Below are 22,486 nucleotides of genomic sequence, written 5' to 3' on the forward strand. Positions count from 1 at the left end.
TTGGCAATAATCGGGGGAATGTGGGTGGCAGGGAAGAGGATCAGTCAGGCCTAGTGTTGCCAAATTTAGCAAATGAAATTTCAAGTTGCCCAGTTGAACTTGAATTTCAGATAAACAATGAATTATTATTTTCTGAAGTGTAAGTATGTCCCATGTAAAGTTGGGCATTTTATCAGGCGATCCTACCTGGACCTGGTGCATTCCACACCCCCTCCCTTACACCTCCTCCAGTGCTCTGGAGGACTTTCCTTTTCACAACACCAGCAAAGCAAAACACCCCACCAGGGAGATGGGCCAACGTGCCCAGATGCCAAAACTTGTCAGCTGCTCCCCATGCTTCTCATTCACAGTCCTTTGAAAACATTCAGGTTTTTTGGATGGATTTGCTAGTAAATCAATGCTTTCATCTATCAACCAAATGTGCAAAAAAAAAAAAAAAAAAAAAAAAAAAATGATGCCATTTGAAAGTTCAGATGTTCAAATTTGGAATTCATTACATATGTGAATTTAGGTGATGGTTAAGTGCAATTGACTACTCCCACTGCTCCATAACCCAGATCTTTCAAGAATGAATTCCAATCATGTAAGTGGGACATCTGGACCCTCTTGAAGACCAACAGCATACTGCACAAATACAAGGCATTGAGATGACCCTTATAGAAGTAGAAAAACTTTATTCTTACCATTAGAGTACATGTTCATTTTTTAAAAATTATAAGATACAAATAAACCAAAGGAGGAAATGCTAATCACCTATCATCCCTCCCCTCAGCAATAATCAAGGGTACCAGCTTGGAGATTCTCCTGGCAGCTCCTTCTCTACACATGTGTTCCATTATTACGGTTTACCATTAACAAAAAAGGGAGAAGTGGATTATGATGGAACAGAGTTGAATGGGAACAGCCTGTGAAATGCTTTCTGTGCAGGGGTGAATAGCGTAGCTGGAGAGGCAGGAGGATAATCTCCTAAATGCCTCCTGAAGCTGATTACAGGGGGAGGGTCACACGGACCCAAGAGGTATGAAAGTCGTCAAACATGAGCAACTCTCTGCAAACAACCACAGAACACTGCTCAGGTGCAAGGGTTACCGTGGGGCCTGGTAGGGCCTTCAGTCCTGAATAATTCCTCCTTTCAATGAGTTTAAGCTGGGTTAAGTTTGCTTTTGAGGCTGACTGCGGCTCAGGTGTCTAAACAGATGCGCGTCCTTAGGGAAAAGTTCTCTAGACAACCAACTGGAAGGCAATGTCCGCACATCCTGAGGTTTTTCTCATGGGAAGATGCTCCTTGAGGGTCCTGAACTGAGCCCATCCCCACTAGCACACCAAACTTTAAAAAGTGACATTCAGGAATTTTTTTGAAAGGCTTTTAAAGAAGAGATGGGTAAAATGATTTCTGCTGTTATACTTTGATGAGCCCAGTTCTCCGTGGTGAGAAGGAAATAAGAGCATGGAGCTGCTTGGAGGTGGTTTTGGTCTGCGGCTGTCCATGGTGAGCATCAAGGCATGGACAGAGCACTTCATCTGGGAGTGGGGAGTCTCTCCTCTCTTTTCTGGAGGGCTCCTGGCTGTTCTGGGTGGGACACAGAGAAATGTGTGTTGAAGACAGATATGGTTCTGTGCTTACGGGAAAGACAGAGGTCTCATTGGTTCTTCATTCCAACTGCTTCTTCATTTTTTTTTTTCCCTCTAGAGTGGGGATTTCCAACTCTGGCTGTACATTAAAACCACATTAAGCTGTGTGCAGTGGCTCATGCCTGTAATCCCAGCACTGTGGGAGGCCAAGGCAGGTGAATGGCTTAAGCCCAGGAGTTCGAAACCAGCCTGGCCAACATAGGAAACCCCCGTCTCTACCAAAAATACAAAAATAAACCAGGAATGGTGGTGTGTGCCTGGAGTCCCAGCTACTTGGAAGGTTGAGATGGGAGGATGGCTTGAGCCTGCGAGGCTGAGGCTGCAGTGAGCTGTGTTCACACACTGAACTCCAGTCTGGGTGACAGAATGAAATCCTGTCTCAAAAAACAGACACAATCCACAAAACCATATCGGTGGCTTTACTGTTACAGTGGACTCTCAAAAATTAGAATTCAGGCATTAGTGTTTTTATTTTATTATTTTATTATTTATTTATTTATTTATTTTTGAGACAGAGTCTTGCTCCATCACCCAGGCTGGAGTGCAGTGGTGCAATCTTGGCTCACTGCAACCTCTGCCTCCTGGGTTCAAGCAAGTCTCCTGCCCCAGCCTCCTGAGTAGCTGGGACTACAGGTGTGCACCACCATGCCTGGCCAATTTTTGTATTTTTAGCAGAAACGGGGTTTCACCATGTTGGCCAGGCTGGTACTGAACTCCTGATCTCAGGTGATCCACCCGCCTCGGCCTCTCAAAGTGCTGAAATTACAGGCCACTGTGAGCCACTGTGCCCGGTCCAGGCATTGGTATTTTTAAAAAGCTCCCCCAAGTACTTCTAATATGCAGCCAATGTTGAAAACCACTGGTCTATTGGGTGAGCAGATACAGGAGGAGGAAGTGAATTTCAAATCAACTGTGGAATATTAGAGATGGAAGGGGCTTATCAAGTCTTTAGCCCAACTCTGTCCAATGGAGGACAGGAAGTTGAGGCCACAGGAGTTGTATCTCCCTGGGTCCACGGTATGTGTCTGTGGATGAGAAGGGTTGGAACAGAGGTAGCTGAGTATGTGTCCAGTGCTCTGTTTGCCTACCTTACACCCTTGCAGTTTCACATGCTTTAACCACTGCAGTTAAGATTTGCAACGGGAAAGGAAGTAGAAACTAATGTTTCCAATAAAGTATCTGATTAATTCTTCCTCTTTTCATTGCACTTGGCAATTTAAACACCGTTCTCTGACAAGGATCATATTTTTTATTTCCAGCCTATGTAGTAGGAATCGTTCAAAGTTAGGTAGACAGGATGTGGCAGATCTGGGGCAATAACTCAGGTCTTGGAGGCCTCCCTCTTTCTACCACACCCCTGACCACACACAACTTTCCTCTGATTAGCAGTGTGGGTGCAGGTGAGGGAAAGACTGCTCACGCCTAGACAAAGGTACAGAGCTACATACGCCCAGCCTTGGAGGGTCCATGAAGGTAACAGGGAAGCCACTGGTGTAGGGAGAGGGCTTTGGCATCAGACAGAGCTGGGTGCGGATCCATGTCTGTGACTTAGTAACTGTGTGATGGAGTTTCTACCCCTAAGAAATGGAGATAAGCAAATGTACAGATTAAAAGTGTATAAAGGACCTTTATACACAGATGCTCAATAAATGATAGCTGTGATAATATTGTCATTATGCCAGTAGGGGTTTAGGAGCTGGATATGGTTGGCCAAAAAAGGGTCAATGACTATTGCCTGTTTTAAAACAAGTTGAAGGCAGGAAAACTTTTTCTTTTTTGAGAAGGGGTCTCGCTCTGTCACCAGGCTGGAGTGCAATGGCACGATCTCGGCTCACTGCAACCTCTGCCTCCCAAGTTCGAGTCATTCTCCTGCCTCAGCCTCCTCAGTAGCTGGGATTACAGGCACGCACCACCATGCCCAGCTAATTTTTGTATTTTTAGTAGAGACAGGGTTTCACCTTGTTGGCCAGGCTGGTCTCAAACTCCTGACCTCGTGGTCTGCCCACGTAGGCCTCCCAAAGTGCTGAGAGGAAGACTTTTAACAACAGGAAACTGAGAGCTATCCTCTTTAAGTTGTTTCTTTCTCTATTGGGAAAGCTGTCCATAAACTATGGGTGATCCTGATTCTGACTGTGTTTTAAAAGTCCTCCTTCCTCTTTCTTCCTCTACTTCTGCCATGGATCTCAGGGGTTAAGGGTATTTAATCAGGATTTAGCAATACTGACATCTGATAAGGGATCAGGCCTCCTGTTGCTCTAAACAATGTTCTCCAGCTGCCTTCAAGGGCTTCTCTGAAGAACCATCAAGGGACACACACAGGATTTATGCAAAGAAACTTCACTAAAGATTTTTTGAGCTAGTGAAAATAAAACACAAAAACCCGTTCCCCACGTCCATCCTGTAACTTGATGGCTGGTGTATCTAGGGCTTTCAGATGCAATAATAAGCAAGTATTAAATTTTGAAACTTGCAAGCCATTTTCTCAAAACAGTCCATTGAACTTAAGAACATTTCCTTGTGTTTAGAATCTGGAATAAAATGGCGTTAAGTTTGAAGTCGCAGAGTGAAATGTGTTTGCAAAGAAGTGCTGCCGGCCAAGCGCGGTGGCTCACACCTGTAATCTCAGCACTTTGGGAGGCTGAGGCTGGCGGATCACCTGAGGTCAGGAGTTTGAGACCAGCCTGGCCAACATGGCAAAAACCTGTCTCTACTAAAAATACAAAAATTAGCCAGGTGTGGTGGTGAGCGCCTGTAATCCCAGCTACTCAGGAGGCTGAGGCAGGAGAATCACTTGAACCCGGAAGGCGGAGGCTGCAGTGAGCCAAGATCACGCCATTGCACTGTAGCTTGGGCAACAAGAGCGAAACTCCGTCTCAAAAAAAAAAAAAAGAAACCAGTCCTGGCTAACTTCATCCCATGGTGCATGTTTCTGGTATTTTGATGATTCCTTTAGTGCCCAGGCTGTGTAAATGAAGGTGGTATGATCTGCATGGATAACAGGGTGGAAGGGAAACAATGGCAGCTGGCCTAGACAAGCAGCGGATTAAGAGAAAGAATGTAACAAAGCCTGCAGACACTTTGGTCTGAGGGTGAAGATCCTATGGGGAAACAGAGAAGTGACAGATAAAGTGGAGAGAAAAGAAATGTGGCTCTTGGTGGCGTGAGGGAGTGTGCTGGCCCTCTGGAGGAAGGCTGCTCCGCGGTGTGGGAGGCCTACATCCAGCTACGGGCATCTGATTTCTGCAGTGATTTGAATTGGCTAGAAAAATTAAAGCTAGAAGCAAAATGGTAATTGCAAAAGAACTACTTCTCATTCAGGAAAGCCTAGAAAAGTACTAAGTTTCTCTTCCCAGTACTTACTGAATATCTAACTATGTGCCAGACACTTTTTTTTTTTTTTCTAAGTGCTCAGCCTATACTTTGTTATTCTATCTTCACATCAGGAATTCTAGGCAGTAGATGGAAGTGTTACCCCTATTTTCAGATTAGAAAACGAGGACACGGAAGGTAAGTAACACACCCAGGACCATAGAGCTAGTACATTGGGGCCCAGTTTCAGCCAAGCAAGTCTGACTCCAGTACCTTCCTTGCCTTGATGCAATGCTGACGCCTAAAGAGTTGGTTTGTGTGTTTCCACTTTGGGAAAGGTATAGAAGAGATCTGGGCTGAGGGGCTGCCTTTATCCCCTTTCCATCACACATTTCCTCTGAGAGCAGCACCATTTCTGGTGATTCCCCATTGGGTTGAGCCTAAGAATTACCTGGGCCACGTAAAAGTGCAGGTTCCACTGTAGGAGATTAGGATTCAGTGCATCTGCTGCATTAATCTGCAGGTGATTCTGAGGCATGTCTCAGGACTGCTAATCTCATTTGAGCTCTGTGAGTTCTATTGGCCAGCCAGCCCTTGTTCCCTGGTGGAAACTCTGGCCTGGAAATGCACACAGAAAATTCTCACCTTTTTTTTCTCCGGGAAACCAGACAGACTCCAGTCTCCAAGGTTTGTGCTGCTTTTAGAGGCACTGCCAACACAAGGAAATGAAAATAATACAAGTGCGGAAGGAACACCACGCTAATTTTGGCCAACGAGCCTCAGAGTTAAGGCTGAGAGTTCAGTTCTCATTGCAGTCCTAGGTGCAAAGGGAAAAATGTCATGACCCAAGGAAGGCTGGGTCTAAACTCACCTTGAGTGGCTATTCTCTGAAATGACAGCTAATAAGATAATTGCCTTCCGCGACCTTTTTCTCAAGCCCTTCCATTTGTGCACTTCTCTAGACTCATCGCTCAGCCTCTGCAGTGGCCAGTGGATTAGAATCGTCTCTCGAATCTAAGAGGCCTGAATCTGGGAAGATCCACTTTCCTCTCTCCCAAAGAAAGAAAAAAAATAGGAATGAAAGACATAAGCTTGGTAGAACATTAAAAACCTGATAAGCATCTGATGCTGGCAAGAGGGTAGTCCTCAGTCCTTTCACACAGGGTCAGTGGAAGTTAGAATGTGAACATTTCTTTTTATTTCCTTTTTTTTTTGAGACAGAGTTTTGCTCTTGTTGCTCAGGCTGGAGCATGATGGCACAATCTTGGCTTACTGCAACCTCCACCTCCCGGGTTCAAGCGACTCTCCTGCCTCAGCCTCCTGAGTAGCGGGGATTACAGGGGTGCGCCACCATGCTTTGCTAGTTTTTGTATTTTAGTAGAGATAGGGTTTCATCATGTTGGCCAGGCTGGTCTCGAACTCCTGACCTCAGGTGATCCGCCTGCCTCGGCCTCCTAAAGTACTGGGATTACAGGCGTGAACCACCGTGCCCAGCCACGGAATGTGAACCTTTCATCAAAGTAATCTATGTAAATAAAAACTGTATGTTCCTGTTGATCCAGCAAAAGGGATTTCCTTTTTTGGGAACCTATCACATAAAAATAAAAGTAAGAAGGATTAGTGCAGTACTGTTGGTAGTGGGGAGAACTATAAACAGGCAGAATCAATAGAGGACAGTTGAGTGGATCGTACAGCACCCAGGGTGGAGTAGTGTGCACGAATCCAAGAGGTGAGTTCACATCCATATGCATTGGTCTTCAGGGAAGTCTGTAAGACATTGTTAAGTGATGAAACTATTATAAGCAATTAGAAAAGGAAATTTTAGAAAAAATAGAAAATTCTTTGTTCAAGCACAGAGAAAGGCATAGAAGGAGACACACCAACAGTTAGCACAGATTTCTTTTAGTAGGCTAGATTGGGGGGAATGATAATTTTTGCTTTATGTTATGACATATGGGTTGATGATTTCAAGTGCATGTTTTCCCTTTGTAATGAGAGAGAAGTGCTCTATGAACTGTGTCTGTATTCCTAGCTGTGCTCTCCTTCCCTGCATGCACTTGCTGTCTCTTGTAACCCTGTGCCTTCCCCTCTGTTCCTCTTAGCACCTCACTTTCCACTTGGCTGTCTCATCACCTCTTTTCTTTTGGCCCAACCTCAGCCTAACCTAAATAGGTCATAGCTCAGGTGGGAAGCGCTTATTCTGAAATCGCCAATTCCATTCTATGCAGTCATAGGATGGCAGGTGGAGTGGGATTATTTGCTGGGGACCACTGTACTGGAGCCCTGGTTATCTGTTGGTAGCATTTAAATGAGAGAATGATCTGTCATCATCCCTAGATCTACCACTCTATGATTCTGTGCCACTTTGGCAAATGTGTGACTATCTCTTTCAGAACAGCCATTTTTCTGACTTCATGGACAAGCAAACTGGATATGTCACTAAGAACCTGCTGGCAACTCCGATCGTGATGGGCAAGGAAGTTCTTGCTGTGATCATGGCAGTTAACAAAGTAAATGCATCTGAATTTTCCAAACAGGATGAAGAGGTAATGCTAACCATGGGCATCTGGTTGGAGGCTCAGGAAATTTATTTGTTGTATAACCAAAGAAAAGATATAACAACTATAACTTATTCTTCTCTGCCATCTGTAGGTCTTTTCCAAATACCTCAACTTTGTGTCTGTCATCCTAAAGCTTCATCATACCAGCTACATGTACAATATTGAATCCCGAAGAAGCCAGGTAAAAGGAAGGCAGTATTAATCATTCCACGCTGACCTATTCTGACAAAGCCGCCCAGAGACAACAAATTCAGACCCCTCCTATTCCTCCTGGGGGTTTAAGCCACGTGGAGCAGACCCCCAAACTTCAGTCCCAAGTGTCCTCTCATGATCTTCCTGCCACTCTCCCCACCCACACTCCCCTGCACCCCAAGCTCTCCGATTGTGTGCACAACTGGCTTGGCTTTCTTCAGTCTAGATCCCAAGTGGACTTGGCATTTCTGTCTATGAAATGGTGATGACAATTATGGTACCTACTTCAGATGGCTGTTGTGGCTATTAGCGATTACCTCTCACATAAAGCTTGTAGCAATTCCTGGGTCATAGGAAACCTATTAATTTGAGGAGCACATTATTCCTGCTTCCATGAGACAGAGGGATAAAGAGCAACATTGGTAGCCAAGATACCTGAGTCTGGCCCACTCTCTGGACCTCAGTTTCCTCACCAGTACAATGCACAGGTAGAGGTTGAGAGGGAGGTCCCTTCCCATTCCAACTCTCCAGGTAAGGTTACCTCCAACTAGCTCAGGGTGCATGGAAGGAAGTAGGTGGCTCTCTCCACATGAGGGCCAGCAGGAGCCAGTGAGCCACCAATACTGGATTCTCCGCCCAGGGACCATCTTTGCATCCAATTTCAGGGCACTTCCCCTTTGGAGCCAAAACATTTAGACACAGGGACCAATCATAGCTTCTCTCTCTCCATAGACCCGCAGCCTTGCAAAGGTCTACTCATCATCTCACCTAGAGGATCTGAGTAGCTTGTTGGACGTACACATGTTCAAAATCAGAATTGCACTTTCCAACGATATGCATTCATTTTATTTGAAGCACCTCATGTTTTCTTGTGGCGAATGCTCTCTCTCTCCATAACATACTTTATTCTAACTGTTTTCTTTTTGATACCTACTTTCAGATCCTTATGTGGTCAGCCAATAAAGTATTTGAAGAACTCACAGATGTTGAGCGACAGTTTCACAAAGCGCTCTACACAGTTAGAACATATCTGAACTGTGAACGATACTCCATTGGACTGCTGGACATGACCAAGGAGAAGGTTCTTATTATTCTACACATTTTGTCTCATGTAACATTGCCTATAAAACATACACCACAGGAAATGTGATCCTCAAAAAACAGATACACTATGTAAATAATTAGTCATGATTGATCACAAAAACAGAAGTAAAAAGATGTACATCTTGGAGCAAAAAAGATGTAGGCTTGAATCTTGGTTTTTCCACTTCCTAGCAGTATGGGTTTTCAGCAAGTCTGTTTTTTTTTTACACTAATTAATAGACTATTTTTAGAGTGGTATTGACAGAAAAATTGATTAGAAAGTACAGAGTTTCCTCTTCCCTCCCAATCTCTTCTCTCAGTTTCTCTGTTATTAACATCTTGCATTAGTGTGGTGTGATGAATCAGTATTGATATATTATTATTAACTAAAGCCCATAGTTTACATGAAGGTTTATCCTTTGTGCAGTTCTCTGAATTCTGACAAATGTTAATGTTATATATCTGCTATTACAGTATCAGACAGACTAGTTTCAGTGCCTCAAAGCCCTCTATGCTTCACATATTCAACCTTCCCTCATCCCCCCAAACTCCTGGTAGCCACCAATTTTTTTTTTTTTTTTTTTTTTTTTTTTTTTTTTTACTGTTTCTATAGTTTTGGCTTTTTCCAGAATGCCATATAGTTGGAATCATACAGTATGTAGCATTTTCAGACTGGCTTTTCACTTTGAAATATGCATTTAAGTTTCCTCCATGTCTTGTCATGACTCAATAGCTAATTTCTTTTTATCACTGAATATTATTCCACTGTATGGCAGGTTTGTTTATCCATTTACCTGTTGAAGGGTATCTTGGTTGCTTCTAATATTTAGTGATTGTGAATAAAGCTGCTGTAACCATTGTAGGTAGGTTTATATGTGTCTCTGTTTTCAACTCAATTGGGTAAATACCGAACAGGGCAATTGCTGGATTATATTGTAAGACTAATTGATCTTTGTAAGAAACTGGCAGACTGTCTTCCAAAGTGACTTTACTGTTTTGCATGTCTACCAGAAGCACATTCTCACCAGCAGTTGTTAATGTCAGTATTTTGGGTATTAGCAGTTGCTAATGCCAGTATTTGGGGTATCAGTTGTGGTATCTCATTGTTTTAATTTTTAATTCCCCAATGACATATGATGTTGAGCATCTTCTCATATGTTTACTTGTCATCTGTATATCTTCTTAGAGAGATATCTGCTCAGATATTTTGCCCACGTTTTATTATGTTGTTTTCTTATCATTCAATTGTAAGAGTTATTTGTATATTGTGGATCCAAGTCCTTTACCAAATATGTGATTTGCAAATACGTTCTCCTAGTCTGTGGCGTATCTTTTCATTCTCTTAACAGTGTCTGCTGCAGAGCAGAAGGTTTTAATTTCAATTAAGTCTAATTTTTCTACATTTTCTCTCTCATGGATTGTGCTTTCGATGTTGTATCTATGAAGTCTCATCAAACTCAAGTTCACCTAGATCTTCTATGTCATCTCTGAGAATTTTTATACTTTTGTGTTCTACATTTAGGCGTATGCTCCGTTTCGAGTTGTTTTTTGTGAAAGGTACAAGCTCTGATTCTAGATTCACCTTTTTTTACATGTAGATGTTCAGTTGTTCCAACACAATTTGTTGAAAAGACTATCCTTTGTTCATTGCCTTTGCTCCTTTGTCCAAGTTAACTATATTTGTGAGGGTCTATTTCTGGATTCTCTATTTTGTTTCATTGATTCATTTGTCCATTCTTTCACTAATACCACACTGTCTTGATTATTGCAGCTTTATGGCAAATCTTAAGTCAGGTAGTATCAGCTCTTTGATTTTGTTCTTCTTGTCAGCAAATCTTTTAACTTACCTGATTCTTGGCTTCTTCATCTGTAAAATGAGGACATCTCTCTTATCGATTGTAAGAATTAGAGATTATATATAGATATATTTTATATATAAACACTATATGTATATAGTGTCTAGAATTTACATAGTAGGTGGATAATCAATATTATCTTTACCAACTTTAGGTTTTTGTATTCTAAAAAAATTTAATTATTTTAAAGTAGAAATATTGAAACATTTACTATTATTCACAATATAATGCCCTTATGTCATCTTCTTTAAATCTGTTGCTACCCTTCTAGTTCAAAATAACTAATGATACCATATTATTTGTATATTTTTTCTTTTCTTTTCTTTTCTTTCCTTTTTTTGAGACAGAGTCTCAATCTGTCACCAGGCTGGAGTGCAGTGGCATGATCTTGGCTCATTGCAACCTCAGCCTCCCAGGTTCAAGCGATTCTCATGTCTCAGTTGCTGGGATTATAGGCCTGTACCACCACGTCCACTAATTTTCTGTATTTTTAGTAGAGACAGGATTTCACCATGTTGGCCAGACTGGTCTTGAACTCCTGTCCTCAAGTGATCCACTCACTTCGGCCTCTCAAAGTGCTAGGATTACAGGCATGAGCCACCACACCTGGCCTTATTTATATTTCTTTATATTCGTGTGATTGGAAGTTATTTTTTCAGAGTAGTTGTTCTAAGTGGATAAACATAGGATGAAGCACTAGGAGAGATGGGTTCTGATCTTGGTTCTGGGACTTTCTAGCTGAGTATGTTGGTTAGGATTCTTTTGGCTGTAAGAAATATCAGACACAGCTAAAAGCATCTCTAACAATATGATATTTATTCTCCCACTTAACAAGGTAGGGCACCGCTAGTACTGGTTGACTCAGAGATCAGTGCAGTCGTCAAAGTCCAGGTGCTTTCTCTTTCTTCCTGGCAAGGTCTCTGCTACCTGCAGCATGTTGCTGAGGCCTCCTCTTATGGTGGAAAGATGGCTGTTGCAGCTCAAATAATGGCACATAGACATGACACAACTGGGAGGTATTTTCTCCAAATGTCACTCTCATCAGCTTTCATCTGAGGAATACCTTTTGCCAGAGTCTCTGAGCAGATTTCTCCCCTTTCTTCATTTTCCAGAGCTGGGCCACATACCTGCCGTCAAACTGATCTAGGCACCTCATGTAGACCACTCATGGGCTGTGGTCTGATGAAAAATTACCACCTGATACTCAAATCATATCAGGTTATGCTAGCAAGGAAAAGAGGAAGAATGAATGTTGGGTAAAGCAACCAACATTTGGCCACTCTGTGTGACCTTGGCCAAGCCTCTTAATCAAACTAGATTTAGCTTAATTGGCTATGAAAGAATTGCTATACACTGAGTACTCTGAACTATGTGTCAGGGTAGATGTTACATATGTATTATTCGTTTAATCCTCACAACAATTCTTTAGTACAAATTCTATTGTTATCCCTATTTTACAGATATAAAAGGTTAAGTAACACGTTCACAGTCAAAAATTCCTAACCAGTATTGCTGGGAATTATAGATCTTTCAGCACTAAAATTCCAGAATTATGTAGATTAACATAAAATATACAAACACAGAAAATTCATATAAGATGTGGTAGGTCATGGAACAGTGTGTTTAATGATACTTAAATCTAATTGCCTGCAGGAATTCTACGATGAATGGCCAATCAAGCTGGGAGAAGTAGAGCCTTATAAAGGTCCAAAGACACCTGATGGCAGGGTACGTGCAAATGTCTTCCTTGATGCCATCTGTGCATGGTGTCAGGTGCTAAAACTAAGAGGCCACAGTGCATAGAGCACTGGCCTGGGAGGACTTGGAGTAGTAGAAACAGCACTAGACAAGGAGTTTGAGGTTCTAGTCCCAGCTCTGCCCCAAGGCAGAGCTACTGGCCCTTGCCTTAACTCATTGTTAAATCTCTCCATTTCCTCTTCTATAAAGCCAGGGCTTAGTAGACCAGTGATTCTCAACAGGGAGGGATGCATCAGAGCCACCTGCACAACATTTGAAAGAAGTACCTGGGCCCTTCTTCAGATATGTGGGATTAGAATCTCTAAGGAAGGGTTGGGTTAGGTTTACTTTCCCCCTTGACTGCAAGCTTCATGAAGGCAGCAACCCCTGTGTCCATAGCACACAGGAAAGAGAAGGGGATGGAATGTGTCCAGGCCTCAGGTTCATCATCTGCCCCATGAAACAGAGAGAATAATTCTCTAGTCCCTTCCAGCTTTGGCAATGTAACCTCCTGTTTCTGAGGCACCTGTTCAGATAAGCCACTGATGAAAGGAGGTTATCGGCTCACTATATATGATGTACAACTGACTGCAGTTGAGAAATTATGTGATTTGTTCTAGTGAAGCTATTAATGTCAGGTATTTCTGGACAACAAAAGGGATCACTTGAAAATAAAAACAGACTATCTGATGATTTAGTAGCCAGAGATCCCCCCACCCCAAAAACTGGGGGCAATTCAACTTTTTGAAAACAAAATTTATTTTGGCCTTGTGCATGTAGATAAATAGCCAGTAAGATTTCTGGTTTTATTATAAGTGTGTAGTCAGGATATAAGTAGTTTGATAATTTATGTTATAATATAATGTGGTTGGGAAATAAGATTCTATTTGTAAGAGTTTTAAAGTACAAGTTCCCCAGTGAAAAATGATTTATTTGGGAAATAACATTATTCCCATAATATCCTCTTTCTTTCTTAGGAGATCAACTTTTATAAAATCATTGATTACATTTTACATGGAAAAGAAGAGATCAAAGTGATTCCGTGAGTATTGACAGGAAGTTTCTGCCGCGGTTGCCATTGTATTTTTGCACACATTGCATTTCTCTATATTGCAATGATTTTTTTTCTTCTTTTCTTCCCCAAGGACGCCTCCTGCAGACCACTGGACGCTCATTAGTGGGTTGCCAACATATGTTGCTGAAAATGGATTTGTAAGTTATTGAACAAATTCAAATTTTAAATAATATTGTATGAAACTCATATTAGCTAAGAGATAGATACACTTGTGAAAGCAAGAATGCATCCAATAAAAGCTAGATGGGCTGGGTGTGGTGGCTCACACCTGTAATCCCAGCACTTTGGGAGGCTGAGGCGGGTGGATCATCTGAGGTCAGGAGTTCAAGACCAGCCTGACCAACATGATGAAACCGCGACTTTACTAAAAATACAAAATTAGCTGGGTGTGGTGGCACATGCCTGTAATCCCAGCTACTTGGGAGGCTGAGGCAAGAGAATCGCTTGAATCCAGAAGGTGGAGGTTGCAGTGAGCCGAGATTGCGCCATTGCACTCCAGCCTGGGCAACAAAGCAAAACTCCATAGGAAAATAAAACAAAAAAAAAGCTAGATGATCACTTCCTTTGGCATAGGCCAAAGGAGAGAAGAATCTTGACATTAAAATGTAGGTTAACCGGAGACTTCTGAACTCTACACAAAAATATTTAGTCAGCATGAGGAAGATTCCTCCATCCCTCAATTTCTTATTCTGCAGCCACACACATTTCAGATATCCTTTGGAATCCAATGACTATGATTTAATGACTGGGTTTAATTCTATCTCAAGGACATCAGTCAATTTTTTAAAGCATAAATGAGGGGGATGGGGTGGGGATGGTGTGGTATGTGGAACTTTTCAATATTGAGTTAAAAGCTTGGGCCTCTAAGGTCTTGACCCACCTGTAAATGTTCTTATAACATTTAGAACATAATGTTCTTCAAAGAAAGGACTAAGACAGATATTGCTGATGAAAAATTCAAAAAAGAAGTATAAGCTGCTTTTTGCCTCTTCAAAAACACAGTTGAAGCATGCTCAGCCCATCAAATTATGAAATTTATTGAAGTTAGATCATGAAATTAATGTGTGGCATGAAAGATTCCTTAAATTCTTAGGCCATATATGCTTGTAAAAACTTTGAAATATTCTTGCGTTTTCTTTGTAAGCGTACTACAAAAATAGTAGACATGGTTCATTCAATCATTCTTAGAAAGCACTTACCTTGGGGCCGAGAGACAGGCAGAGTTTGGTGAGGTGGGGATTTAAGGAGGGAGTCCTCTTAGATCTTGTTAGATTGTTAGTTTTTTAGGACTTTTGTGAGCAAGTTGTTAAACTGTTGGCAGCTTGAAATCTCTCATGGCGGGAGAATTGGGACCATGGATATTGGCAACTGATACAAGCCAAGGATTTCCCCAATTCCCAGCCAGGAGAGCTGATTTCCCCAGCACTCGTTCTGGAGATCACAGTTCTAGTTCCATCCCATAGATTTAAACAAATCACTTAACCTCTTTAGGCTTCCATTTCTTCATTTTTTTTAAGTGTGAACTTAATTGCTAAGATCCCTTCTGGCTTTAAAATGCTACAATTACTGGGTGTGGTGGCTCACGCCTGTAATCCTAGCACTTTGGGAGGCCAAGGCAGGTGGATCACCTGAGGTCAAGAGTTTGAGACCAGCTGGCCAACATGGTGAAACCTTGTCCTTACTAAAAATACAAAAATTAGCTGGGCATGGTGGCAGATGCCTGTAATCCCAGCTACTTGGGAGGCTGAGGCAGGAGAATTGCTTGAACCCAGGAGGTGGAGGATGCAGTGAGCCGAGATTGTGCCATTGCACTCCAGCCTGGGGAACAGAGCAAAAACTCCGTCTCAAAAAATACAAAAAGTAAAATGAAATAAAATGCTATGATTTTAATTATCTCTTGGAAAGACATGGTCTTTTATTAAGATCCATTTGTGACTATGACCCAAGGTACAGAAAACTTAAAATGAACCAAAATGGAGTGATTTCTTGTTCTTATAGATGTGAGCAATAGTCTTTGAATTCCACTAATTAAAGTGATATCTCTCACTGAATCCTTACTTTGGTGTAACTAAAAACTTATCTGGCTTTTTCCTCCTGCCTCTTAGCCATCATCTTCTAACCCAAATCTCACTTTGGGAAGAAGAAAAAAAGCAATCCTAGCTCTGCTGCTCATCCTGGCTGTAGCAGAGCTAGGATTTCTCAGCTTTCTCCTCTCCTTGGCCTGAGCAGCCTATTGCTTTGAATTTGGAGGGGATTCCCTAGAGTCTGGGGGAGTGGGAAGGGGCAGAGACGGTACCACGTGTCCTCCAGTAATTTAGTTAGCAGCAGGGAAGCCATCTTGAATGAGTTGTTAGCAGCTGTGGCTTAGCTGAGGTCCATTTGCCTGCAAGCAGTCAAGAGCCATGTAGGAAATCCTCACTTCCAATGCGTCCTTTCTTATTCTGCTTTGTGGGTCGAGAGGGCTCCACCATACAATGTTTCAGAACATTTGTCTCCTCTTGCCTTCCAGATCTGTAACATGATGAATGCCCCTGCGGATGAATACTTCACATTTCAGGTAACTGCACTCTGGGGCAGGCCTCACCTCTCGGGGCTGGGGTAGGAGGGCGGATGCTCTGGCCTCTCCTCCACCCCCAGAGTCCGCCTGATGCTCAGGTGTGGCCACAGGCACACACGGGCCCATCTCCCACTCACCCTGGCTGGGCCAGCAAGTAGCAGATTCTTCAGTGAAGGAGGAAAAGAAAGATAAGACAGAAGGCCAGGGAGGGGACCTGCCACTCCTCCATTTGCTCACACTCCTGGTCATTTAGGGCAGTGGTCCCCAACCTTTTTGGCACCAGGGACCGGTTTCATGGAAGACCGTTTTGCCACAGAATGGGGGTGGGGTGGGAGATGGTTTTGGGATGAAACTTCCACCTCGGATCATCAGGCATTAGTTAGATTCTCGTAAGGATGGCACACCCCAGATCCCTCACATGCGCAGTTCACAATAGCGTTCGCACTCCTATGAGAACCTAATGCTGCTGCTGATCTGACAGGAGGCTGAGCTCAGACGGTAATGCGAGCAATGGGGAGTGACTGTAAATACAGATGAAGTTTCGCCTGAGTGCCCACTGCTCTCCTCCTGCTGTACAACCTGGTTCCTAACAGGTCATGGGCCAGTACTGGTTTGCAGCCCAGGGGTTGGGGACCCCTGATCTAAGGGCAGCAACGGTGCCTGGCACAGTATTCATGCTCAGTAAACATTCTCTGCATGCATGATTGGCTGGCTACATCCTACATCCTGAATCCAGCTCTCCTGGTGGTTTTCTCAGCAGCCCTTCCCTGCGGCTTATTGCAACTGTTCTCAGGAAAATCAACAATTCTGATTGAGTCCTTAGAGCTTCTCCTGCTGTTAGAGTTGGTTATATCCTTCCTTCTCCACTGTGCAGAGACCCACTGCCTGGGGAATCTGCCTCCACTCACCACCAGATGCTCTCGGTAATCAGCCTCTGTATGTGCTACTCTAGCTGACCCACTTCTCCCCGTCAGGGCTTCCTGCTGGAACCTGTTGTTGATCCCTCCCCACCGCGAGTTCATCCAGTCCACCAGAAGGGCCAGCCTGTCGTCTTCACCACCCCCTCCCCACCTGTCACCCCCCACCTGTCATCTCTGCCACTCCCCTCTCTACCTGCCCATCCCTCCTCACCTGTCATCTCTGCCACCCCCTCCCCACCCGTCACCTCCTCCCAACCTGACTGTTAGAGATAAACTGGCATTTATCTCTAATGCAGCCTCTTCTTTTCTGCCTCTGGGCACTTGTTATTCTCTGTCCTGCGTTTAAAAAAAACATCCCCTTAGAGCTCTGATCTCAGTCAGAAATAGAGGCTGCCCTCCCTGGTGGGTACCGTTGGGGTCCTTCTGTCTCTCTCACACACACAGCCCCATCTCTGCCTCTTAGGAAAAGCCAGGCTTCCCCAGGCTCCGGCGTGCCTCCTTAGCTGCAGAACCACACCATGCCTTGGGGAAAGCTGTACACACTTGCTGCGTTACGTGCATCTGCCTGCTCCTCCCTTTGCTGATTGACATGGAAAACATGTAAACACCATATGGCTGCTCTAGCTCCTTCCTCCTTGCAATTGAAGCTTATTTGTGACCATGCTGTGCCCAGGCCTGACCCCTATATTTGTGGCAGGTGGGTGTCAGGATAGGATGCATGCCAGCAAAAGGGGGACAATGATTTTCTAGAGTCTGAACCTTAAGCAGTCATTGTCTAAACACGGAGTGGGGATGGAGCTGGCCCAGGAGAACGCAGGTTGCTCTGAAATCTGAGGCCCTTTGCTTTCTCTCATGCTCCACTGCAGCTACTGCTCTGATGTGCTCTGATAGCCTGGGCAGAGAGGAGGCCTGGGGCCTTGGGGAGTCCCCAGTGTGGGATAAGCCTCCAGGCCACAGGGATTTCCCAGTTCTCTGGGAAACATCAGTGTGGTGCCCACGAAAATGTGCTTCTCAGATCTCCACCTGTGGGAAGTGTAGCTGTGCAGTGGCTGCTGGACTGAAATCCATGGTACATCTGCGCCGAGGCCACAGGCTCCACGGGCCACTCCCAACTGGTAACTGAGTGTGGCAGGGACAGTAAAGCAGGCCTGTTCCTGGAAGACAGCCAGATCCCCTGCCAGGCAGCTTTGGCCCTAGGAATGCCTAACAGTTCTGCAAACAGTTTCAGAACCGCACGGTAGTCTAAGGGGCTCCCCTCAACTTTCCATCCTTCTGTTTCTCCTTCGCACAGGGTCGGGACTGCACCTCTATCTGACGTCTCTCTCAGGTCCCCAGCCTCCCTCCCCACTTCGCCTCAATGGCGTCACCTGTGCATCATTCTGCAGAGCGGACTTGGGTGGCCACCCTCCCCAAACCACCACCCTCCTTTTGTGCTCCATCTTCTGATTCTCTGTGTCCCTGCTCAGGCCCCACCGTGATTCTTATGATTCCTTTTTGCACCTGAGAAGTTTGATGGAAAAGCCAGTGACATAAAAAGAACTGCCATCAGAGCAAACCTGCAAAGGCAGTGGTTCTCGGACTATGTTCCTTGGGGGCATAATGGGTTCATTTCCTATTGCTGCTGTCACAAATTGCCACTGAGTGGTTTAAAACCACACGAAATGTATTATCTCACAGTTCTGGAGGTCAGAATTCCAAAATGAGTCTTCTTGGGCTAAAATCACGGTGCCGGTGGGACTCTGTTGCTTTCTGGAGGCTCTGGGGAGAATTCATCTCCTTGCGTTTTCCAGGTTCTCAGGGCCGCCCACCTTTTGCCTGGTGACCCTTCCCCTGGCAGAGCCAGCAGCACCATCACTCTGACCTTGCTTCTGTCATCATAGCTCCTTCTCCCATTCTGATTCCAACCTCTTTTCTACTTTTAAGGATCATTGTAATTACATTGGGTCCACCTGGAACATCCAGGCTAATTTCCCCATCTTAAGGCCAGCTAATTAGCAACCATCCTTCTATCTGCAACTTTAGTTCCCCTGTGTTGTGTAAGATAACATATTCACAGGTTCCAGAGATTAGGATATAGACATGTTTGGGGGCCATTGTTCTGCCTGCCATAGTGTTCCTTGAAGTGGACTAAGGGGTCTTCCTTTAACACCAGTTAAAGTGATCCCAATTCACAGGAAGAAAAGTGCATAGAATTTCCTCAGTTTTTTGTCCTACTAATTTTTCTTAAACCTTAGGTTCCTTCTGTCACTTGTCTGTCAACAAGCTCTAGCGAATGGCAAAACACAAGAATATGAACTGGTAGCAAATGAATATTTCCTGAAACACTGAGAAGCAGTCAGCAAAGCTTATATTGGAAGCTTTAACAAATACGCATGAAGTTCTTTCGCACGCATGTGATATATTTTCTATTATTGATTTTGTCCTTGGTCCGTATGATGGCATAAGTACATAAATATTTCTCAGTGTTTTCCAAAGATGCAGGCTTTGCAAGCACTGTGCACTGCATCTTTTTCTAAAGTTTTGACCATCAGGACACAGACATTGAGATTTGGTTCTTCTGCTTTTCACTCCACATATAATGACTACATAGAGTAGTAACAAGTTACTTAGACTGAGCACTTATTACATGCTCAGTCTAAATGCTAAATTGTGGTTCAGGCTGTAAGTGCAGTTGGAATTCCAAAACAGAAAAGTTCTTTATGAGTTAGAAAAATTAGAAAAGGCTTCATGGGAGAGTCAAGACTTAACAGGGGCCTGTAAGGATGACTAAGCCTCGGGAAGTCTTCAAGCACAAACAATGTGGTGTGTTGAGTGCTTGTCTACCTTTGCCTTAGCTACATACTGTGCAAATGCTACATCATGGTTCTCATACTTCAGAGGGCATCAGAATTACCTGGGAAGCTTATTGAAGATGCATGACCAGGCCAGGCGTGGTGACTCACGCCTGTAATCCCAGCACTTTGGGAGGCTGAGGCGGGTGGATCACTTGAGGTCAGACGTTCAAGACCAGCTTGGTCAACATGGTAAAACCTCATCTTTCCTAAAAATACAAAAATTATCCAGGCATAATGGTGCCTGTAATCCCAGCTACTCATGAGGCTGAGGCAGGAGAATCACTTGAACCTGGGAGGCAGAGGTTGCAGTGAGCCAAGATCGTGCCATTGTACTCCAGCCTGGGCAACATAGTGAGACCCTGTCTCCAAAAAAAAAAAAGAAAAAAGAAAAAAGAAAAGAAAATGAAACAAGCTAAAACAAATCAGTTGCACATCGTCCTTGGACCACACTTTGAGAAACACTCCTAAACTTTTGTGCCTGTATCCCTCCACTAGATCCTAAGCATCTTGAGGGTAAGACCTGTGATTTATTCTTTGTGCCTTCAGCAACTGCCCCAGTTCCTGGCATACCATAGAGGCTTGACAAATGTTTACTCAACTCAACACACCACAGAATGAAAGACTATCTTCATGGATCAGTCAGAAAAATAAAAACCACACTAGCATTTCAACAGGAGAATTCTATATAAGGAATTAGCCAAACAAGTGTTGGAGGATAGAAAAAGTGTAAAGGGAAAAGTGAGGTAACATAGTGGTAAGAAGCACTTCCCATCCCTCAGGCTTGGGCAAGAAAGGGAAAAGGTTAGAATTGTCAGAAAACAGACACTTGGTTCTAGTTCACTCTATTGGATGTGCTAGAGTACATATAATGGCCCTAGCAATGTTCTGACACAAAGTAGGAATTGCACATCTAACACCGAAAGATTATTCTTCCTTTTTTTTTTTTTGAGACGGAATTTCATTCTGCTGCCCAGGTTGGAGTGCAGTGGCATGATATCGGCTCACTTCAGCCTCTGTCTCCTGGGTTCAAGCGATTTTCCTGCCTCAGCCTCCCGAGTAGCTGGGATTACAGGTGCCCGCCATCATGCCTGGCTAATTTTTGTATTTTTAGTAGAGATGGGGTTTCACCATGTTGACCAGGCTTGGCTCCAGCTCCTGACCTCAGGTGATCCACCTGCCTTGGCCTCCCAAAGTGCTGAGATTACAGGCTCCAACCACTGTGCCCAGCCTCTTTCTTTAAATTAAAAATAAACTAAGTGGCAAGTGGTTGGCTGGTAGCTAGAAAGGAGGAGTACAGGGGAGTCTTGTAGTGACGGAATAGTGTTGTATCTTGATTCTAACGGTGGTTGAAAATCTACACAAGGGATAAATTTGCATAAAACTATATGTACACACACATACATGTACAAGTAAGTGCATACAAATCTGGTAAAATCCAAATCAGCTCTGGATTGTACAATGTCTGTTTTCTGTTTTTCATATTGTACTATAGTTACACAAGACAGTAGAAAATGTACTATAGTTGTCTAACCATCGTGACCATTGTGTGAAACTGGGTGAAGGATACCTGAAATCTCTCTGTACATTTCTTTTGTAATATCCTGTGAATCTATGATTATTTCAAAATAAAAGGCAAAAAAAAAAATAACTTGAGGTCCCTTCTCATTTGTAGAAAGGACCTGTAGATGAAACCGGCTGGGTCATTAAGAATGTTTTGTCGTTGCCTATTGTCAACAAGAAAGAAGATATTGTGGGAGTGGCTACATTTTACAACAGGAAGGATGGAAAACCTTTCGATGAGCATGATGAATACATTACTGAGGTAAGTGCAATCATAAGATAATGGAAGTCAATGCAATTCACAAAATACGAGAGGGCGCATCATTATTTGTTATTCTGGAATGATATTTTGAAGGGCCATTAAGACATGAGTCACACATAGCTATAAACAATACGCTGTTATTTTGTCGTTTCTATTTCCTGACTTCTATAAACTGCAACATATTCTACCAAAGTACAAAATTTTAGCTTAAACAAAATTTGTTATAATACTCGGAAAACGGGAAAGACGATTTTCCTCTTCTTTCTCCCACTCCTCCTTCCCACTGCCTCTCATTCTTATTCTTACTCCCAGCACCCTGCCTAATTTTTAGGTCCTGCTTGATTATACTGGTGTTGGTAACCCCTCTCTCTTCTAATGAAGTATTCATGGTACATGGTACACTTTAAAAAGCAATAACTCGGCCAGTTTTATTGTCTGAAGCTGATTATTAGTATGTTTTTCTTAAATTAAAAGAAGGAACAGGGTGGTTAATGATGGAAGGGAGATTGATAGAAAAGCATGCAGATTGTTGCCTCCAAACCAATTTTGCTTTAACTGAAGAGAATTAGAATCACCTTTTATCTGTTTCAGACTCTCACACAATTTCTTGGATGGTCTCTTTTAAATACTGACACCTATGATAAGATGAATAAGCTAGAAAACAGAAAGGACATTGCTCAGGAAATGCTCATGAACCAAACCAAAGCCACTCCTGAAGAAATTAAGTCCATTTTGGTAAGTGAGAAATTCAGTCCTGTGGACATAAGGTGTTACCTAACCACATATTCTAGAAGTCATCTAATTACCCATGGGTCTGACAAATGCGAATGGTTTACTCCTGGACTGGGAGAGACAGACAGTGAAGGAGGGGTTGGAAGAAGACATGGATGGCCCAGTGTACAGAGACC

General features: G+C 43.4%; 2 protein-coding genes across 2 annotated transcripts in view; both read left to right on the forward strand.

Moving 5' to 3' along the window:
• Positions 1-22,486, forward strand: part of SLC35G1 (solute carrier family 35 member G1) — a 400,995-nt gene that overhangs the window by 116,395 nt on the left and 262,114 nt on the right. The window lies entirely within an intron of this gene.
• The window catches only part of PDE6C (phosphodiesterase 6C), a 51,005-nt gene that overhangs the window by 762 nt on the left and 27,757 nt on the right, over positions 1-22,486 (forward strand). Inside the window, exons 2-10 of the mRNA XM_050802770.1 lie at positions 7,335-7,487; positions 7,594-7,683; positions 8,635-8,775; positions 12,287-12,361; positions 13,348-13,412; positions 13,516-13,582; positions 15,955-16,002; positions 21,429-21,578; positions 22,170-22,313. Of these exons, the coding sequence (XP_050658727.1) occupies positions 7,335-7,487; positions 7,594-7,683; positions 8,635-8,775; positions 12,287-12,361; positions 13,348-13,412; positions 13,516-13,582; positions 15,955-16,002; positions 21,429-21,578; positions 22,170-22,313 (933 nt within the window). The remainder of the gene's footprint in view (positions 1-7,334; positions 7,488-7,593; positions 7,684-8,634; positions 8,776-12,286; positions 12,362-13,347; positions 13,413-13,515; positions 13,583-15,954; positions 16,003-21,428; positions 21,579-22,169; positions 22,314-22,486) is intronic.

The sequence above is a fragment of the Macaca thibetana genome, chromosome 9 (genome assembly GCF_024542745.1).
Source record: "Macaca thibetana thibetana isolate TM-01 chromosome 9, ASM2454274v1, whole genome shotgun sequence".
Lineage (NCBI taxonomy): Eukaryota > Metazoa > Chordata > Mammalia > Primates > Cercopithecidae > Macaca > Macaca thibetana.